Below are 26,970 nucleotides of genomic sequence, written 5' to 3'. Positions count from 1 at the left end.
CTGCAAAAATGTATAAATGTATAGAATAACTATACAGAATAACTGTTGTAAGGGAGTGAAAACTTTCAGACAATGCAAAAATTTCACTCAACACTAATAGAAATCAATGCAGAACATGTAGAGCTTACAGCTTAGCTTTCAAAGCAGTTTATAAGGTAAAATACTCTAAACAGCTAAAACTAGCTGACATGCTATTGATATTATGTAGGCTATCACTAGCAAGAAACAGTCCAATATATTTGATATGGAGTAGAAACTGCTGCTCCAGTGAGTTTTATGAAGTGAAGAGTGCCAAATTACAACAGGTAACTTAGAAAACTTTTTTTTTAATGAGCCAGTTTATTAATTATTCACTCTCCATAGATTCTGAGTCTTTTGACCCATCTTTAAAAATATGTTTATCCATAAATTTCTCATTTAAAGATGTACAATAAAGTTTTCTCAAATACCTTTTAAATTTTTTTTTATAAACTTATCCGAAGGTGATTCAACATATCTCTATTAAATATTCGTCTTAGATTTCATTTAAACGCAAATCTTGTATTTCTCTGTTTTACCAATAAAGAAAAAAGAGAAACAGGAACCTCTAATTACAGCCACCAGCAGAGGGAGCTCTGGGGTCAATATAATTAAATTTGTCGCCTTCGTGATAAAGTTTATTATTATTATTATTATTATTATTATTATTATTATTATTATTAGTAGTAGTAGTAGTAATATTATTATTATTATTATTATTATTATTATTATTATTATTATTATTATTATTATTATTATTATTATTATTATTATTATTATATCGTAACTGTAGAAAATAGGTAATTCAATTACTTTTAAACACACCACGCTGAAAATTTTGAGCTGACTGCACATGACAAAATGAAGGCAAAGGTCTTACTGGTTGGATATGATCACGTGGTACGGAACTATTCGTTTCTATTGGTCAGTTTGTATTTTGATGCAATCAGGACGTGTTCAAGCCGTTAAGCAAATGAAAAAATAGTTCCAATGACTATTGCACAATTTGCATGTTATCGGTATTCTTTAGTGTAGGCTTATTTCCGAGCTGTAATTACGTTACCCGAGGATGTAGTAAAGCATACTTTATCCGGTTTTCAGTGTACTGTTTAAAAATTGTATTAGCTGCTCCGCGGAGTGATCTATCAGTGGCGCTTAGTTCAACCGTGGAGGGTGTTTTGAATGCCTTGTTGCTACACAAATTTTTTAAGAATATTTGTTAGTTTTTTCGACCGTATATGTTTATACATTTAGGACATTTTACATAGGTTTTAAGTTGAATGCTTAAGGTAAGAGTTTCACTTGCTGTTAATGACTTGTTACAGTTCAAGGTGTCAAAACTAGATAGCACTGCCAAATAGCTTTGCTATTGGAGTTTTTTCCGGCTACAAACGCTTAGCTGCACATCATACGTTTTCAGTAGTATTATGTATTTTTATTTGCCTGTAATGAATGTTACGTATTTGTTACTCTAGAACCATGTTTTGTTAAAAAAATATATATATAAAAAATAAGTTTCGTCTGCTTTTTTAGAAGCTATTGAGCCCAATAGCTCCTCATGTGATGCGCCAACATTTTGTCAACACAGATGTCTACATACCAGGCAGTCACTAAAGTCCCAGTGGGGGATCAGGAGAACATGTCTCCGGCACAGGAAGATGCTCCTGCTGTTATGAATGAAATCTCAACTCCATTAAACTTTTCTGAGCTCACACCACGTCAGTTTGGCATCTCTGTGGAGAGTTTTATTCCATCCTCATCAAGCTGTAAAGGTAAGAAGCCCGATCTGTTGTTGACTACGAGGGTCGTGTATAATCCACACGTGATCCAAGCCATATTATTTCTTATTATCATCGCAGAAATGAGAGTTTTAGCAGGATGTCCTTTATTTTTATCCCTGGCAGCATATAATTGGGTGTCTAAAACCTAATTTTAGAAACTCCGCTCCACATGAGCCGCCTCGGTTAAAAATGTGTCACTCAGATGTGAAGCAGCACATCACATCCAGCTCACTGCAGCAACTGCGTTTATAAAATGCGTTTATAAATGCATTTTAACAGCAGAGCCTCATCAGTAGTTACATACAGTAAATTGCAGAAGCGTTACACAGTTTTCTGTATATTATTACAGTAGAAAAAAAACCTCAACACAAAACAACTTGTAATTGTGGAGTTGATTACAATCTATATTTTTTTAACCAAAAATAAAAATCTGAAAAGTGTGGTGTGCATTTATACTCTACCACCTTTTAATTTGAGCGTCTTCAAATTGTAATTTCTGAAACGACATTCTAAGCTTTGAACATCTCACCCAAAGTGAATCTTTGCCTGCAGGATAAAACAGAGGAAAACCTAACACTGTACAGTCATATTTAATAAATAATAATATACATCCCCATGAGTATCGTTTGTTGGATTAAAAGTACCTTAAAAAAATAAATTAATCTAAGCAGGTCTTAAACGCACGTTTCATTAATCCTCCATTACTGTTTTTAATATTTTATTATTATTATTGATCTAATGTAAAATTCTAACAGTAAATGTCATGTTTTGTTAAGTTTAAGTAGGAAATGGTCATCGTTAACAGATGTTTGACCAGCTTTCAAACATCCATTTGTGTGCAATTGATCAATATTATGTTTCACTTAGTGATAAAGTTTTTAAAATAAATGGGTTTTTCAGAAATATTCCAGCTTATTGAACTTCTATTGAAAAACATTCACATGTGAAATAGGCATCTTCAGGACGCTGCTAACCTAAAGAGCTGTTATTTATATCATCAAATCTGCACACAGGCACTTAATTTAATCATATTTTCAAATTTGCTCATATTTCTTGAGACTCTCGTGGAACAAATAGTGGAGAAGATAGTAAATATCACACTATCAGTTTTGTTTGTTTTTTACTTAACATCATTAATTGAAATTAACCAAGATGTCGATCAATAAAAAATTTTCATGGTAAATGCTAAACAATATGATAAACTAATGTGTCCTGCTTTTGAACAAACCAATATCGCAAAATGATCCGGGAGCCAACGGTGTCGCCGGATCCATCCCTCTTATGGTTTATGTAGCCTGCGTGAGATAAACATAACCATTGTGACTTGTACGAGGATGGGTCGTCAATGTGAAAAGAGAATTTGTGTAATGTTCCTTCTGACACCAGCTGAGTGTCACCGCTCTCTCCTCCGCCTCCAGACAAATCCCGCCTCGCACAGTTAAAGGCCCGGCGGAAATCCAGCGTCGGCGCCCGGGGCTCGCCGGAGACGAATTCCCTCATCCGCTTCAGGGCCCAGCAGAGGACAAAGACCCCGCCCGCCTCACACACCCCAGAGGTGGGCGAGATGCTGCACAGTCTGACAACTGAGCAGCAGTTAGATAAACGCCGCAGGGTTACTTCATTCCCTGTTGCTGGATGAACCTTTAAGTCACATAGAAGATGGACGTTTCTGAGAGCGTAGCTGATGATTGATTGTCTGAATTACTGAGGGAGGTTTTCTTCTTTTTAGTCCCAGAACATGGACACAAGGTTGGTTTGTGTCTATAAATTTGCAGTTGGGTCAGTTTTGCAGTTATCGCCATGTTTTAGTGGCAGTATGTGAACACGACACTGTAGTCCCAACCGGCTTTGATCCCAGAAACCTTTGAGTTTCTGTTTAAAATGCCTCTAAGGAGCAGCCAATACATAGCCAGCTACACCTAAAATAATCACAATAATATGTAAAAGTTCAATATTTTGAATTTGATTCTGTGTCTGAAATACAAATTGACTTTTATCTAAAAAGAAGACTTTGGTACAACTAATGTCCAGCTGTTTTTGTCTTTAGCCCAGATAAACTCTTCAGACATGTCTGGTTCAGTGGTTTGACACGAGTAAAGCAACATTGAGTTTTGTCACAATAACAAATTTTGTTGGACGATAAATCGTCCCAGAAGTTACTGCCATAAATTTGTTGTTTTGAGACCATTTTCAAGTAATATAATGGAAATGACATAATAATGCAGGAACAAATGATCAAAGATCAATAAACTTTAAATTCTAATGAACATTTAACACTAGGACTGGAAGACATTCTAAATATCCAAGAATAAATAAACACAACAACAGAAATAACAAATAAAATGAATTATTAAGTCTCTGTAAATCTCGACATATTTCACACCATGTGAAATTAATCAATATAATAATTTCTACTTTCTAAAATGAATATATATTTCTAGAGAAGGGCTTTCTGGAGAGACACAATATTTTAATTCTTGTGCGCTTTACTGAAAGGTATTTTGACAAATTGGTTTAGATGAAAACTTAAATTAGAATCTTTTCGCTCTGCCTCCAAAAACCCCCCCAAAAAACAAGCTGAATGTAGCCAATCAGGGACAAGAGGTGGAGACCAGAAACCATCAGCCAATGACATTTGCACATCTGCTCTGATGTGCTGATGATTAAGAAAAAGTTAGCATTTGAGTCATTTAGCTTCTCCACTGCGACTGTTTGGAAACATGACTTTTCTATATGACAGAGGAGAAGTGAATTATGCTGAAAAAGAGTTTAAAAAAGTTTCTGTCAACACTCTGGAGCTTTTTTCTCTCTGGAAGCCACCAGTCCTCCAGTCTGCACGGGGTGAGTCACCAAAGTGAAGTGAGACGTTTTTCTAATTGCATTTAACTCGCGGTGCCGCTGTCTGCGAGGAAATAAACATATTCAAGTGACTCTCTTTAAGCAAACCAGTGTTGTGTGTGAGTGATAGATGTGCTCCCTCTCAGCATTACCACTTTGGTAATTTCAAAAGTTTATGAGCTGCCAAGCTGCATCCCTGAGTAGATGTGTTTATTTTCTGATTATTTAATATATTTTTTTTGCCATGTCAACCCCCAGGCCGTCAGAAATAGCCCCGTCGTCCCCCGGGTCGCCTCCACGCTGAGGCAGAAGATGGCCTCCTTCCAGATCCTGATGGACGTGGCGGAGAGCGACGGCTGCGATCCGACACCGGGCGGCGACGCCGCAGGACACATCTCTGCCAGAGAACATCCGTCTGGTGAGACGGCCCGCGTCACCGCAGGATTAGAAGTTTTCGTTTCTCTGTGGTGATCCACGCCAGGAAGATTTTATTTTCTTTTTCTTTTCTCTATCTAATGTCTTCTGGAGACACAGTTCAAAAGCTTCGGATTAACATCCCACACTGCATAAGCCTCACTCTGACATTTACAGTCAGTCGTTTCTGCTGAGCTCGGTCAAGCTTTGTAAATAGGCCACTTTACAAGTGAGACTTATCTACCTTTCTTCTAATTGAGGACTTTTAAAGTCGTTTTGATAAAACGGTTTCATTTTGTCCCCCAGGTTCCTTTTCGTTTTCTGTGTTTATGTAATTTATCCACTTTGTGAATATATATTGTTTTGTTTATCTTTCAACTTGTCAGATGGGCTCGGCCGTAGCGAAGAGAAAGAGAACAACCCACCAGCTACAGGCAGCAAACCCAGGCGGCCGGCCCCCCTGGACGGCTGCAGCGTGGAGATTAGAGAGAGGAATATCTCTGGTCATCACTCTAGTTTAAAGGAACAGGAGGTACACATTTTCTCACACACACACTTGCATAACTGCAGTTTGTTTACATGAAAGCAACATCCTTTTTAAATGAAAGCTATTGGTGACAAAAAAAAACAACAAGCTGATTGGCTGATTCTTTGCCAGAGGTATCGTCCAGTTATTAAATAGAAAAGCCTGGTTTTACAAAAATAAAACCTCTTTAATCAAAATAGGTCATACACAAGCAAATGTTGAAATCAGTGACAACGTTTTGGGGATATTTGAATTTGGGTGTTTTTTTTTTGAGGGGAGGATTTGAATTTTTTTTTTTTTCTAACAGCCTGGAGTTCAAACAGAAAGTTTTATTTTATGACGACTGGTAATTAACTTCTTCTCCATGAAGGAAGAAACTTTAGGAAAACAGATCAAGTTTGCGTTAAAAGAAAAAAAACAACTAGCGCAGTTCAGTCGTTTTGTAAAATAATGTCTCAAAATATAACTTGATTGAAAACATTAAATTGTTAATGTGATTTCCATCTAAAAGTCCCATTTACATTATTACTCCAAACTGTTTGAAGGGGAAAAAAGATTCACTTTAAAGGTCACTTTTTAAATACATCACATCTCTAATGTTCTCACAGAATAAACTTACATTTATAGAAATTTTCTCTTTACTTTCTTGTATTAACTTGTAGTTTTAGCCCTGTAAAACACATATAATATATAATAACCTACTTATTTCTATGCCTTTTAAACTAAATTTAATTTTATCAGGTCCATTTGAACTTTTCCAAGCCAACACCGCAGGAATTTCTGCTGCTATGCAGTTAGTCGTTTTATCAAGCTTTTCAAAATGTTTGGTTCCCATTTTTTTTATTGCAATATACTTTGAGACTATATCAAAGTAATAATTACAGATTGATTCATTAACAGAGTGCCCAGTCTGTTAGGACAGCAAGATGTAATGATGGATCCAGCATGAAACATTTGGAGCAACAGCAATTCACAATAGATATTTAAACTTTCATTAACACATTTTAACTCATCTATTTTACCAACATTAATCTCTTAAAAAGCAAACGAAGGAAAGCTTCTCACAATAACTGCATCCAGCTATATTATAAAATATGTTTAGATTTAGTTTTTTTTTAATTTTGGCTGATTGTAAACGTCCATCATGTAACTAATGATAAAAACGGCAATAATACCCAGTTCCAAAACAGTTCGATTTCTGCCGGTGTGTTTATTCTCAGGATATCATTCCTGTGTGTGGATTCATTTTAGATTCTGTGTGAATTTCTCCTCTCACAGCTGCAGGTTAGTAGGTATAAGTGTAATTGTGTGACTTCCTGTATTTCAGAAAACACCTTAAATCCACTAGAAAGCACAAACTGTACTTTTTGTTTTTCTTAATCTTTAAGCAGAAACAATAACATCCATCTGGAACATTTACATCTTCATCTCTCAATAAGTAGACAGCAGTGTTTGGATGACATTGCTGTCGCAGCGAGAATCGACTGTCGTAGGTGAGGAGGCCTGACAGTAGCAACATGTTACCTTGTCTGCCTCGTTCCAGGGCTTTAAGTGTCTGATCTGCCTTGGCTCGTTGGTGCCACTCGACGGCAATTTCACCAACAGTCCTGCAAGCCTTACTTTGCTTCTGCTCGGTTTAAAGCCGTTATTTGTGCTTTTACTTTCATCTGCAGTGGAAAGTCAAAGGAGATGCCTGTTGCTGCAGTTGTTTTGGGTTTTTTTCTTCTTCTCATCTCCAGTCTGCGATTATTGGTCTCTTTCATGCTCTGTTCTTTATGTTATGTGCCAGTCAGCCTTTGCGTAGCGTCATCTCTGGAACTGCAAACACTTTTAACGCGTAGACTCCTTTCACTCTGCACGGTGGCATGTGCATCAGGTTTAACCAAGCTGTAATAATTCAACCAAAGAGCAGAAAGGTAAATGTAAAAGGATAAGTATTTATAGGCCTGATCCCTCAGGGTTTTTAAGCACACCTTAAAAACCCTCCAGCAAGGAGCAAAACACTTATTAAAATCTGATTTAGCTACATCTACGCAGCAGGTGTGACTACAGAGACCTTTACACTGCTGCTCTACTTCAGAGCCTTGCTTTTATAGAATAAGATCAAGCGATGTCTTTCTATAAAGCGCTCAGCTGTGAAGTCGTACAGGGAACCAGAAAGAGTACTCCATATTTAGAAATATTGCCATGTCAGCTCTGTGACTCTAAGTGGTTTTTTTCCCTCCTCTCTCCTGCCTTCCTGTTCCTGCTTTAATCTGAGATGAAAAGGTCCAAGTGCTCTCATCATTTCTATGGCCACTTTGCAGCTGGATGTCTTGTGTTCAGAGCTCAGTGAGTCCCAGTCACTGAGCTGTTTGTGTGCATTCAGGTTTCCAGACTGGATGTCGATCATATGTGGTGGTGGAGCTGCTGTGACTGTCTCACATTTACAACTTGTACACAGAATAGCAGTGACTGCCCACGAACAAGTTTAAAGGTGAAACTCTGAGGATTTGCTGATGAAAGTTTGGTGTTTATCTGTCAGCTCATCAGGTTCGTCTGAATCTGTTCTGTTTTTGATCAGTCTTTTGGTTTATTAGTTTACACTGAAGTCTCAAATGGTTGGTTTTGAGTTGTATTATTGTCGATGAAAGAGTTGATCTGAAGGGATTTTATTGGATTTATCGTCTCTTAAAGCTTTTTTTTTCTCTTTGTTTTATTCTGATTTACTTTTGATTACAAATCCATTTATTTATATTGTGTAAAGACAAGAGAAAAAACACCTCAAAGCCATGTTAAATAGACCTGCTCTTTTTCTTTCTTCCTCCAAAAAGTCAAAAAGTAAGACATCTCAAAGGTATGTTAATTGAATTTTAATTTCTCTTTTCTTTTCTCTTTCTCTCTTTTTATTTCTCCATCTTCTCTTTCTTTTCCTTTCTTCCTTTGTTCCCTGAGCAACCAAAGTCTCATACTAAGAAAAGAACCTAGAGGAAAATAAGTTACTCTATGCAACATAACATAACACCACAGAGATCCTGAAAGAATTAATGAATTCGATAAATGGTTGCCATTTATGAAAAATCTATCAGAATTGCTGTTTTGCATAATAATAAATTTTTTGCAATTTTAAAGAGCAACTTGACAATCCTTCAGGCACAGAGATGGATGGTGGTTTAAGTGGTTGCCATAGCAACAGAAGCAATAACAGATGGGGGGGCAAAAGAGAGTTGCTGAGAGGTTGTTTGATATTGAGAATATGAGCCTCCAAAGATGGCAATTACAGGATCCATAACAATCTGTGTTCTTAAAACTTTTAACATTGTGAAAAGAAAATAATGAAAAATCCAATCCAAATTTTCTGAAATTATTGTTAAAGTAGAGCATGTGACTCAGATTGCAGGATGAACCATGACAACTGTCTATTAAACCACAAAGTATTCTTGATAAGTTTTGTTTTGAAAAGCGGTTCACTCATCAGACAGTCCAATTCCACGGCTCCTTTACCCAAGAAAAGGGGGGGAAACAACAGAAGAGAGATTAAATGAAAGTGTCTAATCTGAAAATAAGAGGAATAAATGGGAAGTGGGCAGATTAAAATCAGTAAGAAGTGCTTCTTTAACATTTACAGTGATACCATCCTGATAGAAATCACTTCAAGCCCATTATCGCCACACTAAAAAGAAAAGGAGCCATCAGTTAAAGAAGATGGAGTTGTTTTTTGAGCTATCTAAGAGATGCATATGAGCTATCTCTGCATCTCTTATCTCAATTTTTGAGATCAAGATAAACTTTTCTTCTTTTTAAAGAAATCACTAGCTGTTTCCATTCCAAACACATTCAAAACGTCATCAGTATCCTGCTATTGCAAAAAAAAGACACATTTCTGCGGTGTTTCCAGTAAATAAGAATCCAATTAAGTCTGTTCATGCGATAAGTTACTTTAAGCCGTACCGTCGTCCTCCTACCACTTCCTGTTGTCGTCTTTGTGGTTTCTGCCAGTAGTAAAATCCAATTGTTGATCACATGACTTATGATGCGAAAAGTTCATCCATCCTGACACACAAACTTTATATTGCAAAACACGAGTTTTTTCAAAATCTGTTTTCGTAATTCGGATTTGCGCAATTACATGGTCAATTCAAACTCACGTACTGGTGTTGGGGTACAGAAAGTTTGGGCTCGTGGTATATAAGCAAATGTTTATCTTATCCCACATCGGGGTGTGAAAGCATTTGGCAGCCAGAGAGGAAAACCGATGTTCCAAACGGGTCTGGAATGGATGATCTGCAAAAGGAACGGAACGATTGAAACGTGACTCCCTCTAGTGTCGACACCATATTGCAGAGACACTTTATTTGCAGAGACACATTTCTTTTAAGAAATGAGTCTGCTGTGATAGAAACATGAATGCTTTTGCTTGCAGGCTTTTGTTGCGTCAGCCAATTATTATTTTTTTTTCCGCTTACTTAGTGAGGAGTCACGTCTTTACCGCTCTATCGTTAGAGGAAACTCTTACTTGCTGACAATTTACCTTTGGCAGCGCTCTGAAAATAAAACTTCAAATATGTGGTATTGAATCCACTGCACCAAGCAAAACATGGATTTGTTAGGCAAGTTCCCCACTCATCTTTCATTCAGATGGTGGTGTGTAAGTGACTCAGCCAGCAGACAATGTAGCTATGAATCAGTTTGAAGTGTGTACCTTTGAATACCTCACATTCTGACTGTCGAAAGGAGCCTTTTTCTTTATGAAAAAACATTAACATGCTTACCTTTATTGAATTGTAGAAATACAAAATACCTATCATCTCCTTTCTTTTGTGAAGTGTTTATAAAACACTGATTTCACAGGAAAATCCAAAGCGATGAGTGATAAAATTAGCCTTTTTGCTCAATACTTTACAGACAGATTCTTTTTGTCACATTTAAATGTCTCAGAATATCGTCAAACGGCTGTTTTATCAAAAGATAATCTGAGTAAATATAAAGCAAAGTTTGTCAATGAATTAGCAAAGGGATTACATCTGTGTTCAAACCAGCGTGGTACTGTGTCAAATACGCACAGACATGCAACAAACCATCAACCTTTAGTGTTTTTATTTTCTCACTTTTATTCACTATTGTATAATTATTACATTTAGCATAATTGCTGCCTCATACTTTTTTTTTTCTTGTCAGAAACTTGCTCATTTTGTGCTTGCTACGCTAACTAGCTGGGTTCACCAAAGGAGCTTGATAAATTTGACTGGCAGCCAATCAGAGAGTCGAGCACAGCAACTAACATTCTAATAGATTATTTTTAGCTTATTTTATAATATTTTTTTATATATTTATATATATTTCTCCCTTTGCTGCCTGTCTCCCCTCCTCCCTCACAACCCATTTTTCTGTTGATTATCAAAATGGTGGCCACAAACCAAATTTGATTTTATATATATATATAGTTTTGTTTTAAAAAAAAGTATATAATCATATTTATTTTTTTGCCCTCCAAGGGGTCTTTTGTGGGCTCTAGTGTCCCTTATTCAAATGTAGGCTGACAGTAAAGGGGGAAGACATGCAGTAAATGTCGGCCGGGTCCGGGAATCGAACCCGCGACCGCCGCATTGAGGACTGAAGGCCTCCAAATGTGGGTCACGGTATCCCCTACGCCACCACAGCACGCCTGTAATCATATTTTTAACTAGGATAAATTGTAATGTATGTATTATTGAACTGAAATCATTTTTCTTGTCAAGTGGCTCGATACGACATTCGTTGTGAGCTGGCGCTGTAGAAATAAACCGAATTGAATTGAATTCACTTTTTTCCCCCTCATCTTGCCTCTGGCGTTCTGAGGCGCCCCCTGGTGGCCCTAAATAAAACCATTTTATCCTGAAACAGACTCCCATTCAGCAGCAGCATGCTGTCCTTTCGACTGCAGCCCAGATTCACTGAGTATCCCTCACTTTCCCTGCTAACAGGATGCTTCCTGTAAACACCAGAGCCCAGGCCGACCTCCCTCTGACGACCCCTCAGCCGTTTCAGACTCCCATCCCCTCCACATCCCCTCTCTTCCTACTCTGCTGGAGATGAAACCCCCAGGTAAACACACACACACACACTGAGGGAAGCTGGCCTTTGATCTTGTTTTGGTCTAGCGTTTGAGATTTAATGCTCAGTGCAGCTCTTTTTTTTTTTTTTTTTTACTCTAGCCTTGTCTGCAGGGCTCCATTGTCATGTACCAAGCTGTAAAACCTGACTTGTTTCCACACAATTAATAGTAAATGATAGATTCAGCTGTACACAAGTGCTTATGCAGAAATAAAAATGGCAGCAATGTTTGTAAATTTAAGCTTTCGCTGCTTTGCTTCTTCTTCGCCTGCAGTGAAGAAGAAGCAGGTGCGCTTCGGGGGCCCTTTATCTCCCGAGTTCTTTGATAAGAACTTGCCCCCCAGCACTCCGTTAAAGAAGGGGGGCACCCCGGCGCGAGCGGCCACTCCCGGCGGGGGCCTGCAGCCGCGCTCGGTGCTGAAGACGCCGCAGAGGAGCGACTCAGAAGACCAGCTGGAGCTTCTCGGCCTCGCTGGGTTCGGTGCTTCTCCCACTTTCTCAATGCCTCGCAAACACAGAGTGGCGCAGGAGGGAGAGGATGACGAGGACAGAAAGGTGTGTGTGGTGTTAACCTGTCTAAATGAGCAGTAAATTAAAATCATTCATTTTCATTCGGGCGACAGTCGTTGCAGAAACGCTCTCCTTTACGATCGTAGAAAAGCAGGTGAACCTTTGACACTCGGTACAACCCAAGGTTATTATACCGGTAATTAATGTGGTAAAAACTACCTAAAACATGCCGAAATCATCCTTTCCTGAATCGATTGGCATTTCGAACTCATGTGAAGTTGATTTTCTTTTTCATGAGCAGTTATGAAATTACGGCTGATTTTGGCTGTTTTGTTTGGTCTCAAAACAACAATATTATCGTTGATTGCAATCATTTCTGGGACAGTTTATTGTCCAATAAAGCTTACCGTGACACACCAAGGTAGTGTTTGTTTGATGCCATAACGGTGACCTCACTAACAACTAAATTCTTAAAATCGCTTAAGATTTGTGAAGTTTGTTGTATTAAAGCCTACAGCTAAACAAATATTCACTTTTGTTTTTTCTCTTAGATTGTTTTCCCGTCCGTGGAGGAGATGGAGTCGAGTGAAGCAGGTCGAGTAGAACTCCTCTGATGTTGATGTTCTTGTTTTCGTCCGGCTGTCTGTGATAACCATGTTTGATTTTTCTTGTCTTTGCATTTTTAGATTGTCCTTTTAATGCTCAGCCGTTAAATTTAAACATGGCTTTCCACGAGGAGTCGCTCTCTCAGCATCTGCGAGGTAAACTGCTTCTCATACTCTCCACATTTTCATCTCAGCCACAATAATTAAATGGGAGGATTTGACACTCATGTTTAAGTTGCTTCTCTTAAGTAGCGGCTGCATGGAAACAAACAGATCATATGTTTTATTAGGTTATTATTCCAGTTTGAAGCGTGACTAGTTTCCTTTTTCCCCTTGACATAATCCTATTTGATGCTTTCTCTTTGCTACGTTACCTCAGAGCTCCTGCCTCCTGTTGTTCACTTCTAACTTAAAGTGCATACAGAGCATTTTGATGCCCTTCAGCTTATTTTTATTGGTCAGAATCGTCTTCAGGTGGCTTGTGTTCATTTATTTATGCCATTTATTTTCAGCGTTGACAGAAGTTGATAAGCAAGTAGTTGGTGGAACGTTTTGACTTGTTCGTATTTGAAATATGAAAGTATTTTCCATGCGTGGCTGCTGCTCTTATTCATCACCACCATCTTTCCCGCGTATTAAAGGTATTGGCGGTTACGTGAGCTGTGCAATATCTGTGGGCAGACTGTTATCGTAACCGTCCATGAAATTAGAAACAGTATCAACCACAGCTGAAGGCCAGTTGTTTCTTGTTTTCGCCCGTTTGCCTCAGAATCCGACTCGGAACCGGACCAGACCTCTCAGACGGATCAGTCAGCGGCCGAGGAGAAGCAGCTTGATGGCGACGCTGAAAGTTTGACTCCGATCCAGTCCACAAACAGAAGAGCAAAGGTGTGACTCCATCCTGACTCAATGTCAAGATCTGGTGAAGTCGTTGCTTTTATCTGATTGGTTGAACTGTAAATGTTTAATTCAGCTAGGGATACCCAAAACAAAGTCCAAATTTGTTCCGTATCTTATAAATGGTTCTACTTTAACATTTTCACTTTCAGCAGGCATGTTCAGTTGTCTGCTGATTTCAGGAAGTCTTAAATCCATTTATTGACAATTAAGGCCATTTAAAAATGTAGGTTGGCCTTAAATACGTTAATTACAGGTCTTAAATTTGGTCGTTACAGGATTATTTAGTCCTTTATGCAGCTTTTTTCTTCATTGTGGGACTTCTCTCTCAGGTGAAAGTTTAAGTGCAGACATCTTAATTGTCCTCTGTGACTTGAGGCAGTCAAGGCTACTGGTATCGAGCTGCTAATGCACCTTTGCTAACTAGCATTTTTGTGTGCCATATTTACAGTTTTTTTTTTGTTTTTTCTAGCTTAAATTTAATTAAAAGTGGAATTAAAAAGTCTTACATTTGACATGCTGAAGCCTGCAGATCCCCTGCTGTTGACATGTTCAGTAAAAACCAGAATAGAAAAGACATTTCCTTTCTTGTCCCACTATGGGGAAATTTCTGTGCAACAGCAAAGTGACAGGCAACAACAAGTAGACTCACACAAAGACAGAATATAAAGAACAAAAATACTGCACAGTAATGGCAAAATTTCAACATAAAAACTGTGTAGTTATATATATTTTAAAAAAAGATGGCATCAGTCAGTCACAAGAAGCTGCCAATTTTCCCTCCATCATCCCCGATCAGGGATCTGCAGCTGAGAAAATACTGGAGAAATCAGATTTCTATTAAGTGCACCAACACATAAAACCTTACTTGCATTAAAATTTTTTATTTGGATAAAGTTGGTCCTCTTACAATAGATGTTTCGGCTTTTTCTAACACAAAGCAGCAAAGCCTTTAATTAGTCTGTAAACGTGTGAACCTGTTCCTCCACAGAACAAGGAGTCGTCTGAAAGCGAGCCGCGGCCCAGCAAGCGAAAGAGAAAGGTCTGCTTCCACCGCTCACTGTTTCTCCCCGATTCTTACTTGTAGAACTCTTCAGTTGCCAAATAAGATCAACTTTTTAATAATTCAGGGGTCGTTGCCCGCTCCCATCTAATCTACTGCTTAATTCCTCCTGGATATGAACCTAATCACACTCTAAAACTTCCACTCGGTGTGTGGAAGAGCGGGGCAGACACACAGTGCATATGATGTATCCTCAGGCCAACTGTCTGTTCCTCCAGCAGCCAGAGGACGGCGAACCCCTGAAGAGGTCGACGCGATCCGCTGCCAAGTCGGCCTGCAGGAAGATGAAGGTGGGTCTGCTTGTTACATTCTTCTTCTCTGAGGATTCTGCACACACAGCGCCGGAGGCCAGACATAGACTTGATGTGTGCGCCATCTCACTCCAACTTACTTTGCTCGAGTTTAGGAGAGAGATGTATCGCTCCTAAATGTGTATTTATCTCTGTATAGCCCAGCATAGATCAGCGTAGATCTGTAATGTAGAGCGGAGGTATCCAAACAATTGACATGAGGGACAAAAATGTCAAATTAAAACTATACTGGGAGCGCCACAACATTTTTAGTATTTTTGTTTTTTACTACCTTTGCGTAGCAAGAAATGAGTTCAAAACGAAGGAGGGTCTTGCTGGTGTGCTAGATTTAAAAATACAAATCCCTAGCAAACTACATCCTACCCTTGTCAGGTTGATCTTTGTTACATTTGTTTTTTGCCCATATTGAAACATCTTTTAATATGTCGCTAAAACTAGTGACTGCACAGGAAAGCCAAACTTACTGGAGGTTACTGTACCAAAAACACTGGTTACATTTTCCAGGTTATTACATTCAACAGCACTGAATTGAGCTCTGTTGCATGTTGAGACACATTTAAATCCAGAAATCCAGCAAAGGGAAAAATAACACAGAAAAACTGTTGAAGAATAACTCAAAATTACTTGTATTCCTCCTTTTTTCTCACTCCCCGTGTCCTTGACGCTACACGCAGACCTGTTGCCATAGCAGCTGACAACAGCTCCCCTGGTATTTGTTTTTTGTTGTATTAAACTCTAAAAAAATGCAAGCATTTCCCAAACAAAGAACAGAACCTTCAGTCTGTTACAGCATTACATTTTCAGGCTTAATGTTTGTTTTGCAGTTAATAAATGATGGCCTGAACTCAACTGTGGTTGATCAGCTCATTTAAACACCTGCTCCACTGATGATCTGTCTGAAAGTCTGTGTGGATAACCTTTCTTTTTTTTTTTAAACATTACCAACACACACTGAATTCTGCATCACACACATGTTAAGGTTGTCAAAGTCAAGCTAGCGTAGCTGCTTCCCTCTCCCTCGCTATTGTTTTCTTTTTTTTAATTAACTTTTTCCTGACCTTGTTATCTAGTTGTTACAGTGATGATAATTAGAAGCAAAGCACTGCGTCCCTTTTTCTTTTATTTGTCACCTGTACGTTTAAGATTTATTGTCTTATGTTGACAACCTGACAGTAAAACCAATGGTGTCATCGTCAACAAACGGTTTTTGTCCTCCAGCAGGGAGCTGCGTGGTGGGATGTTGCGAGAGTGACGTCACGCTGCTACGTGATGTCACAATGTCAATTTAGTAAGTTGGAAACTTACTTGAAGTTTCCAACTTAAAGTAAATCCTCTCAGTGCAGGAATCTCAGCTAATCTTGAAGAACTTTTCGTTTTTTCTCCTATCCTTTCAATTTTCCAACAAATTTGAAAGTCTTCTTCTCAGTCAAACGAGTAAAGAAAGCATGGCAACCTTAACCCTCATAAAGTCAAAAATTAGACACGTGCAAGGTTTCTTTCTTTGCATGACACTCGTCACAGCATACAAATGCTTGAATTTCAGTTAGGTGCTTCTGAGGATTGTAAAGTGCTTGAATTCTGTGAGAAGTCCAAAATTAAAAGCCTAAATTTGGAAAGCATTATTGCAGTTGAGACCATATATTTTTACACACCTAACAAAAAGAGACACTGTTTTTTTCCTCTCGCTGTCTGAAGTGTAATCCGATTAATACCAACATTTTATGAGACATAAAATTATGTTATACTTTAGTTTACCTCGTCCCTGCTTTAGACTGCTGAATACTGTTACAAGACATTATTAATAACTGATAAATAATAGCATATAATAGGGAATTCAAACTTATCTTTTTTAGTTCATTTGAATGGTTTTCCATCTCCAAAGTGTGATGCTGAAAAAGTCTGAAAACCTACCTTGAAAAGCGCTTGAATGTTACCGTGGAAACAGTCGACCAACCCTGTACGGACAAAAAGAATCCAGCCCCAATCCTCTATGTTGATCCACTATCTGCTCTTTCTACTGGTTTTGAAATGGCAGGTAGTGTCTGGGCAGCTGTGGCTTTTATGACAGGAACATGGTTGTGCAAGTAATTAATCGTTTTGTGATGAGTTTCTTTTTTTTTTTTTTTTTAACCTAGAGTCTGACTGCATTTCAAAGTATAAAATATACATCTAATCAACTATAGAACAGAACTTTAGGAAGAATATAAATTGCTACATTTAATACTTCATGTAGCAATATAGAAGATAAAGTAAGATGTCCGTGGAAACTTCCAAGTTAAAGTTTTGGTTCTGAATCTTGGCCTAAATTTCTTAAATGAATGGATAAAATTCAATGGAGTATCTGTTCATTCAGCTTATGCTGCTGGAAAATGCTTAAAAAACTTAAAGTCATTTATACACAGAGTTGGATTCTAAAATCCATTGTCCTCCTAAAATTAACATGAACATGTCAAATAAGTTTGTTCTTGTTTAAATGGATTTAAGTGATCTCTTTGGCTCTATTACTATTATCATATTAACAAATGTTGAATTGATCTACCTGTTTGATGCACGAAGAAAACTTTGTTGTATTGATAAATTATTAATTCTACAACAATTATTCAGTACAGCTAAAGAACAAAAAAAAAACTAGATAGAGACACAACAATATATCTAGAATGACCCAATTCTGCCATTAGAAGTACCTCAGATATTTATCATTTCTGGCTGAATGTATGGAATTATTTTTTGTTAACTTACTCCAGTTTGTCAGTAGGTGGCTGTGTTTAGAGTCTCATACTAAAGAGACTACTATGCATCAATACCAACACAAGACCAAGAAAACAGTTTGAAAAGGAGCTTATAGCTTATTAACTATCGACATCATTTTAATTATCGGCTTTATCGTCTCTTCCAGCCTTTTTCTCTTTCTGTTGATGACACTGAATGAAAAAAGGCTCAACTCCGCTGCTCTCCACTGACCCTCCCTTCCTCATTTCCTTAGTGTAATGTCCAGTGCACGCAACACGGTCCTAGAGCTGTCGGTCGATTGTCGGGCCATTTTCAAAACCTGAGAGACCAAACATTAGCCGACAGAAATCCTAGGTATAACAGTTCCATCGGGTTCCATCGTGCCGTGTGGTGTCCAACAATTGGGACAAAATAATGGCTACAAGTCCAGTGAACACATTTTAAAACCAGGCATTAATCAATGCTTTACTACAATCTACCTGCAACGCATGTGGCTCTAGTGTCAGCGTAACGTCCTGACTGAATGAAAACCATTATAACCTATTTATGTCACGTTAACGAAGAACAGCTGAAAAGTTACCGGGTTCATCAACGTAGCGATTTTGCTCCAACTCCTCCCCTCGTCATTTCTATATTCTTTGCATGAAATGTTTTATAAACATTAATGTTGTTTCCACATATCATCTCCAATGTCCCTGGACTTCGGGTTGCGCTGTGTCAGCTGTTTGGGATTCCCCTCTGTAATTTCCCCTCAGAAAGCACAGAGGGAATCCGTGCTTTCTGATTGGCTACCTGTCACATTCAACAGGCTGCGGTAACGATCCCAAAACCCCTGATTTAGATCGACGAGGATCTACCGTAACACACCACACACTACAGGATGATCACAAGCGACAATCTTAGTACGATCAATGTTCTAAGATTGTCGTAAGGGGAAAATGTAGGTGTGAACTAACATGTAGTGTGAACTATTGCATCAGGTAGTCGATGTTCCATCTTCTCTATTTAAATCTAATGATTACTGAAGGGCAACATGGTAAACAGACTTTATAATCTGCACTCTTTTGGTTGAATGCAGTATTTATTTACACTTTGGTGTTTTTATTCAAGTACATTTTTGTTAATGGAGACAGAGAATCCATTTTATTTTTGTTTTTGGTTGTTTTGTTTATTTTATCAGTTCCAGTGTTAAGTGTTCTTTTGAAAATAAAGTTGGAAATCGCATGTATTATTATGTCATTTTCATTAAACAAATGTAAAAAGGTCTTCAAACAATATACAATATAGTTTATCGCAATAATTTTTGAGACAATTAATCGCTCTGTAAAATTTGTTATCGTGACAGGCCTATGTACAGGTGGCCCCCTCAGCCGCCTGCCGCTGGAATAAGGATGTAGATTACTCTCTGTACGGCTCACGAATGTATGCATCCAAGAACCCCAACCTGAGTCCCATCACAGAGAGGCTGTCCTTCATCCAGCGGCCTTCAGCCGGACAGCAGGCCTTTGAGAGCCCCACAGGTAGAATCTGCTATATCCATCTTTAGCTGCAGTAACTGATTGTGTTTGTGTATTTTTGGTTCAGGAGAGTCCGAGAAATCTTGCAGAAAAGGAAGAAGTGAAACAAAGTGCTAAGATTTTCCCTATTTTTCCCTCTAAACAGCCACACATCAAGGATATATCATCAACCTTCAAATGCCAAATGTTACTTTACATAGAGAGGATTGCACAGAGGGAAACTTTTCCATCAAATCTGTCAGCCTTCCTAGCTGTAGCCCAAGGAGGGACAACAGGCAGCCGAGGATCACAGCCAAGAGAGGACGGAAGAAGAGAAAGGTCAGTGTTGCTGACTGCGAGGTGCTTCTGGAGGAAATCACAGAGCAGCAATTAGAAGTTGACGTTTCACAGGGAACTCTGTCGATGCTCACTCTTGGTGAGCAGCGTGAAGCCGACCCTGAGGAGCCCTTTGCTGATATTCTCTGCACCGACTCAAGCAAAACAGAATACGACACAAGTATGTTGACACCAACTTCCAGCTACGCTCCTTTAGATGAAGACTCCAGCAAAGCAGAACCGGCAAAAAAACAAGCTAAACGAGGCAGAAGGAGCTCAGCCCTGCTGGAACCACATCAGCCAGGGGAGCACCAACCTGACTGCCAGGGGAATGGGAATCAGGAGGAGGAAGGGGGACCCAATGTGGACCTCCCACCTTGGCAGGGTGATTTTAATTTTGAGGACGTGTTCAAACCTGTCGCCACCAGAGGGCAGCGCACGGTACGCCGCAGCCTGAGGAACCAGGCTAACTCCGAGCACATCAGCACCGGTCTCACCTGGGTGCCTCACATCTCCCCCGAGACAATTAAAGAGACTCGCAGAAGGACTCGCCACAGGCGGCTCAGCGCGGCGCTGCCTGTCCAACCGGCTCTCCCCGAGGAGACACAGGACTCCTCATCGAGCCAACCGACACCAGGGAAGTCATAATTTCTACGACTCCGATCCGTTTGTCTTGAATCAAGTCGATTTCTCTAAGAAGACTGATTGTTGTACATTAGTTAGAAAGCATCGACAGTTTTGTTCCTTGTGAATTATTTGATCTGACTTCAGTTTCCCTCGAGTAACAAAGTCGGTCAATACACTAAGAGCCCAATGATCTCTGCTGACCGCTTCCTGATCAATATCACCCACTCAGCTGGTAATCACAGTGCATCTTCAGCCCCCCACTGTCCCACTCTGAAGTCACTGGATCAAGCATCTTCTAGTCAATACCAACTATGTGGACAGATAAAGATGGCTTTACTGCTAATATGTGGGATCTGTGATTTTATTTCTTTTAAACTGTTTTGGTCAAATGTGAAACTGCTTTTTTTTTTTTGTAAATCATCTTTTGTTCTTGAACCAGAAAGTGTCCATATGTAAAACAGTCCAGCTGCTTCTTTCTCCATCTGTGTGTTCACATCCAGTTCCAGTAAAGCAGTTTTTCCTCTCACTTACAGCCTCAGACCTCTTCCTCTTTAGCCGAACCAACTGCTGCGTAAATGACTGTTCAGATTTCCATTTTCAAACTGGCCAAACGACTGGAGACGTATTGACCCGTAACCTCGCCGACCGTCCGCCAGTTATAGATTCAAATCAGCTGCTCGCCGCTTTCCCGATCCATCTATCTGAGAAGAACAGAGGGAGCAGTAACAAATTGAGTTTCAAATTCAGTTCACATTGGGAAATTGGCTTCCCCCACATCCTCCCGAATGATGCATGACTGTAATCTATCCATCATTGGGTAATTGACTACCTCCCTTTACATCAAGTCAGTCACTTGGCTGAAGGACACTGGAGGTTTCTGCCTCCGCGGAGTAAGTGTGTGTGTGTGTGTGTGTGTGTGCCAAGGTCCCTTCTGTCCCTCCACTGGAAGACGGATGGACACGATCGTGAGCTGTAATGTATGGTATGTGGATGCAGTGTAGCAACACTGCCATCTTGTGGACATTTTGATGAGTTGCTCCCCAACTTAAACCACTGTAAAATGTGCGCTACATACGTCTCAGGTGCTGAATTTATGTCAAATTGATGCGGAATAACTGTTTCACTTAAAGTATATAAAAAGCTTTAACATTTGTTGGCCTCGTGTTTGAATCTCTCTCTTTTTGCCTCTAGTGGCCTTTATTTTACAGTAATCCACAGGTAAAGGGGAAAGACCTGCGGCAAAAGGAACCGACGACTGGAGGCGAACTTTGTGGCCGCTTCGATGTCGATAGTCTCTGTAGACCGGGTTGCCACACGACGCCCCGAGGTTTCAGTCATTTTTAACTTTGAAATTTAACGAAACTTTTCTAGTGTTTGAGTCTACAAGCAAACTGCTGCATGTCTCATACAAGTGGGTGTGTGTTGTCCGTCTGAGAGCGCGGGAGAGGGAGTGTGTGCGTCTGTGTGTGGAAGCAGTGTGAAGCCCCCTCTCCCTGGCAGACGGGCATAGTGAAGACGGCTTAACACCAGAACAATGGGGTCCTTTGACCAAAAACGACGCCCCCAAGACATGTGGCCTCCTGTCACCTTGGCAACCCCCCATGGGATGGAGAGTGGGGTGACAGCTGGAGAGGAGGACTTACAAAAAAATGGAGTCTATTTCTTCCCACTGAATCTCTCCCTCTCTGTTCTTCTCTACCTCCTCTCCCGGCCTTCCTGAACGCCGGGGCCCTCGTGAATGTGGGTTACATCTCACTTTACAACTTCATGGGATTGACCTCGTGGGGGTTTGAAGGGAGGGTTGGGGGCGGCTCACCATCTAACTGTTTCAGGGAGAAATCGAAATATAAAAGCCGACTATAAATCGGCTCTTTATAGGCTCCGGGATAAGAGAGCAATTGACAAATTTGGGGCGGCCCCGCGCCGTTTTACACACTGTACGCTTGATTTTCCGCCTCATTTTAAGCACAAGTTACACGAGCCTCCTCATTTAGAGACCCGTTTCAATTAGTTAATTAGTAACTGAATGGTCTTAAGTTGTCTGGCCTTTCTGAGCTCGTTGCGGTGAGCCTCTATTATGGATGCTAAGAGGGTATTTCTCTAAGCTCAACGCCACTCTCCTATGGAGTGAAAGACGAACAGGAGGGCGCCGAAACAAAGGCGGCGCAGCGAACAAGAGACCCTCGAGCTCCACTCTTTGCTTTGCTGTCACAGTGAGTGTCTGTGACAGTGAGCACAGCTGTGATTGGTTTAGACCCGCTCCGGACAGCTGCCGCTACCGCTGCAGCAAAGACAATATAACCCCAATAACTGCAGCGCAGTTCTCTGAACTTTTCCCTTTTTGTTGGTTGTTGCTGTTGCACCCAATCAAATATTCTCTGCGTATCTTCAAGTGGTATATCAACTTAGTTTTTCTTCTTTTTTTTTTTTTTTACTATAAAACTTTTGAAGAATAGAATAGAATTCAACTTTATTGTCACTGCACTGTCACAAGTACCACGCGCTCTAGCCGGATTAGGCCAAATCTGAATTTATTATTCCCATTATGTTGCGTCTTAACTAATGCTGCACATCACCTGAACACACCATCCCTCGGTGAATTTCATTTAGGAGTAGCAGAGTTATGCCACACTTTTTAGATTTTTGTGGGAGGAAAAAAATAAATCACAAAATCCCACTCATAAAGTAATAGTGTGATCCTGTCAGATAAAAAGTCTGTGGTTAGAAAAGCTGAGGAAAATTGAGAAGTTTCCAATTTGCATGTTTCTTTTATTTAGAACCATACATCCTGTTCAACCTAAGGTATATTAAAATTCACTGTAATGACAAGGTATTTAATGTTCAATCGAATAAACTTGAAAGTTGGTTTTATTTTTGTGCAAATTTTGTACTTATTTTCACCGCTTTGTGAGCAACTGAGTGAACAAATAGTCCCACAGCTTAGGAACAATGCTCAAAATGCTAATTTCCCACTTGTCACTGAAAGCAGCATCAGTAGTATTAAAAGCAGAGCATATGTTACACTGTATTAACATATTTCTTGTTAATGAGCACCTCCCCCACCAGCTAGTGGTTGGGTCGCTTCATAATTTGTACCGATGATGCAGAGTTATAATGATATTAAACCTCAAGAATGCTTAAATCAAACTGATGTTTGAGGATCAAGCTGTGGCTCATCTTCCAGCTTGTCTTTGTGCTCAAGTTGCACATTTTGATGCAGGTGACGACTCTTTTTTTGTTGTCAATAATTGAGTGATTTGTTTGAAACTTTTATTGAAGTCCAAAGCTGTTGGAAACGCGCTTCCAATATGAAAAAGTTGACAAAACGAAAACAAAGCAAAAAGAAAGCATGGACTTTACTTCATTGTCTGTTCAGCCGTCTGCTCAGATATTGTCCATTAATCGCTTTAAAATGAAATCTGCGGAAAATTTGGTTGTGTAAAAGTATGGACCTCCAAAAGCAATTTTAGCACATCAAACCTCCCACAAAACGGATTATTTACATTCCTCTGCATAGGAGGAAACCCCAGAACACACAACCCAGCCACATTACACCGTGAAGACGTAGCAACCGAGTTCTTTACTGAACTCTCTGTAAATAGAGGGGAAGCGCCGCGTGTTGAGCAGAGGCAGAACAGATCAGAGAAGCATACCTGCACAATTCTCCACGAGTGTTTGGACATGTCTCAACGTCTCACTCTGGACGACAAAACCAGACGGAGCTGCTGGCTAAACGATACAGATTTGCTGTGTTTCAATGTTGATCTGGGGAGGGAAAAACAACAACAATAACAATAACCTCCAAAACATGCAATTTCTGAATATAAAGGATGGGTGGTGTACCCAAAAAATATATACTCAAGTAAACGTGTCCTCAAAACCATCAATCGTTTAATGTTTAAAAACGACGTCATCGGGCAGATCAGCGTATAGAGTTATGTGGAAACTTTGGTATTTTACTGACCCAAATGAAAATAATAGATCCTCCCCCACACCCCCAAAATCAATTTCTTAACATATTTAACAAAACATGTGGGTGTTCGTCTTGGTTAGAACAAGCTCGTTCTTCATTCACTGAAGTTACTCAGGAACTTCACTACTCAAGTAAGAGCAGCAATACTTCATGATAAAATTACTCAAGTCAAAGTAAAAAAAAAAATACAGGGTAGTGAAGTAATTAATGTGTCCCTAAAAGTTGCTTGGGTAAATGCAGCCGAGCAGCTGGTTACTATGATTCCTCTTCAACATGTATTGATTTTTACTTACCACAGTGAAACCGACTGGAGCGTAATTACATGTTTGCTGCTGGATCTAAATGTCCAGTTAAGAAAATCCCACTTCAGTTGTTTCTCCTCTCTTCTGTTCTTGACACACACACACGCACACACACACACCCACACACACACACACACCTGACCCTGCCTCCAATTTAACGGTTCCTTTTACACTAAACAGTTTTTTTTTTTAACACCAAGGTTTTTTACTTATGGTTCAGTACATTCCACTTCACAAACTGAAATCTCTACAGGATGAGTGCAATCATTTCTATATTAACCACAATGAAAGCAGTTTATAGTAATTTAAAGTTTATTTATAATATACCAACACAGAATAGTGGATCATGGCGAAGTGGCTGAAAAGTGTGGCATGTGTGTGTGCGTGTGTGTGTGTGTGTGTGTGTGTGCAGAGCCACAATAGCAAAAACGTCCTTCTATGACCAATAGCTTCTTCTATACCAGACGGCGCATAAAACCTTTGTGAATACCAATTATCACAGTCATGACAGATTCTCAGTGCCGTCCAGGTCTGATTGGGCCGTTCAAACGTGTGGCTGTGCTTTGACTAAACCATTGAGATCGTTTTCCTGCTGGAAGGCGAACATCCAGTCTTTTGTAAATGTGGGCGAGTTTTCTCCAACCCTCCGTCCTCCATTCCTCTCACATCACTGAGGAAAAGCCCCACCACAGCATTATACCGCCATCGCCATGTTTCACTGTGTTTCTTGCTCCTCGTGATGCTGTGTTGACTCCAACCTTTCTTTTTTCTTTTCCAAAAAATTATTTGGGCTCGGAGTTGGTCAGTATTGTTTAGCATTTTCACATTTGTAAATGTGATTCTTAAAGTCTAAGTTAATACTATTTTCCAAACTGAACCCTGTTTTTGAAGCAAATCAAAATTTGACTGCAAGGAGCTCTGTAGAGCGTAGAAGATCATAATGGAAACACATTGGCATTAACATCGGCAGATGTTAGTCTTTTTTCTTTTTTTTTTACCATATTGGTATTTGTCCAATTATAATAGAAGACATTTATTTTCCATCTTATTACCGTTTGTGCGTGGTACAAGCCAGAGTACTTCCAATCAGGGACGGGCACAGATGGACAGTAGGTGGTGCTAGAGAACCTGTGGACAAAAAAAAAATAGTATCATTCCAAAATGTATTTTTTTTCTTTTTATGTTTTTACCATGTAGTGCGGCCCAGCGTAACATTTCTGTCTTTAAAAATCTGCACAACCAGACTCCCAGACGTTGGTGCTAAATCTCACCCTGCTAAGGCAGCTGGTGATTCTACACTCCTCACAAGGTGCCCCCTTTCATCCACTTGAGCACATGCCCCAAAAAATATTTGTGCCGCCCCTGCTTGTAACGTCAAAAATAAAAAGGCGCTGAATTTGGCTCGTCAGACCACGCGGGGAATCGGTGACGAGGCGCAATCCGACCGCCGTGCGGGAACGCTCGACCCATCGACGCACTGCCGCGTTGAAACGCAGCCAACACGCGAGAAGAACCGCGAGCCAAGTGGCTTTAAACTCGGCTCTGCCTGCAGAGAACCAATCCCCGGAGGTGACCCGATCGAGATCTTGCGCCGGCTGACCGGCTCCCGTGTGAGAAATGAACCAGGCTGACGCGTGTCAGCCGTGATGAATGAGCAGGTGTTTGGGTCGGTGTTAAGTAAATGGAGTCGTTATTGATGACCTCCAAGCTCTCTTGACTGTTGCCAGTATCAGTGATGACTTCCAGGCCCCCCGCTTGCAGTAAGAAAAAAAAAGAAAGAAAAAAGAAGAAGGGTTTGTTGTTCTGGGATTCTTTGGGTCAGTGAAGGACTCACAGCCTCGGGGGAGAAGCAGTGCCGACTGCCAGAAGCGGGGTTAAGTCGAGTTGCGCGGAGCGATGACCTCGGAGCGGGAAATTCACATCCTGTCACGGCGGCCGCTGCTGATTCTGTTTCCACAAGAGTGGAGGCGAGGCGCGAAATGAGCGACACCTGTATGTCATTTGCCGTGAAACACAGAGCACAGCTGCAATCAGAAGTCTGCATTGCTCATATTCCGGTAGATATGATATGATATGATATGATATGATATTATATTATATTATATATGATATATGATATGATATGATATGTTATTATATTATATATGATATGATATGATATGATAGGTAGATGCTTTTAACCCGGGAGGATCTTCAGTCAGTTTTAACAACACTGAAAGTTGCCGAGAAACCAAACCAGTCGCCATCAGCTCAGCAAATGTTTGGCATAATTCTGTCTTAAAATGTAGCCGCTTCTTGTACTTCACTGAGGGAGATCATTTTAATTTATTAGTTTCCTGAAGACACAAATGACATCAGTGCCATAAATAGACCTGTTTTTTGCTGGAGTCTCCCTAAATAATTTGGTGGGTTTTTTGTTATGTATTGTTTTATTCATTTTTTTAATCAAATACATATTTTGAAGTAGAGGA

General features: G+C 39.8%; 1 protein-coding gene and 1 long non-coding RNA gene across 5 annotated transcripts; one reads left to right on the top strand and one right to left on the bottom strand.

Annotated features, from left to right (window-relative positions):
• Nucleotides 1-985: 985 nt before the first annotated feature.
• cdca2 (cell division cycle associated 2) lies at nt 986-20,750 on the top strand. Of its 4 annotated transcripts, none has more exons than XM_044111860.1 (14): nt 986-1,307; nt 1,607-1,790; nt 3,218-3,354; nt 4,896-5,055; nt 5,438-5,583; nt 11,520-11,640; nt 11,924-12,204; nt 12,711-12,753; nt 12,846-12,920; nt 13,534-13,652; nt 14,653-14,703; nt 14,946-15,014; nt 19,111-19,285; nt 19,428-20,750. In XM_044111860.1, exons 1-14 carry the CDS (start codon nt 1,299-1,301, stop codon nt 20,243-20,245), a joined length of 2,388 nt encoding a protein of 795 aa, XP_043967795.1. In that variant the 5' UTR covers nt 986-1,298; the 3' UTR covers nt 20,246-20,750. The 4 variants fall into 4 exon arrangements, with proteins under 4 accessions (XP_043967795.1, XP_043967794.1, XP_043967796.1 ...); XM_044111859.1 differs by having other exon boundaries at nt 987-1,307; nt 14,943-15,014; XM_044111861.1 differs by having other exon boundaries at nt 987-1,307; nt 1,552-1,790; nt 14,943-15,014.
• On the bottom strand, nt 15,021-26,551 carry LOC122828368. The gene is made up of 4 exons (XR_006370216.1): nt 25,771-26,551; nt 25,552-25,627; nt 23,878-23,989; nt 15,021-15,196 (listed from the first exon to the last, which is right to left on the bottom strand). It is a non-coding gene; the product is annotated as an uncharacterized LOC122828368 (long non-coding RNA).
• Between the last annotated feature and the right edge of the window lie 419 nt (nt 26,552-26,970).

Source organism: Gambusia affinis, linkage group LG03 (assembly GCF_019740435.1).
Source record: "Gambusia affinis linkage group LG03, SWU_Gaff_1.0, whole genome shotgun sequence".
Classification (NCBI taxonomy): domain Eukaryota; kingdom Metazoa; phylum Chordata; class Actinopteri; order Cyprinodontiformes; family Poeciliidae; genus Gambusia; species Gambusia affinis.
Note: the sequence above shows the minus strand (reverse complement) of the source record. Positions and strands in the feature narration are given on the sequence as shown.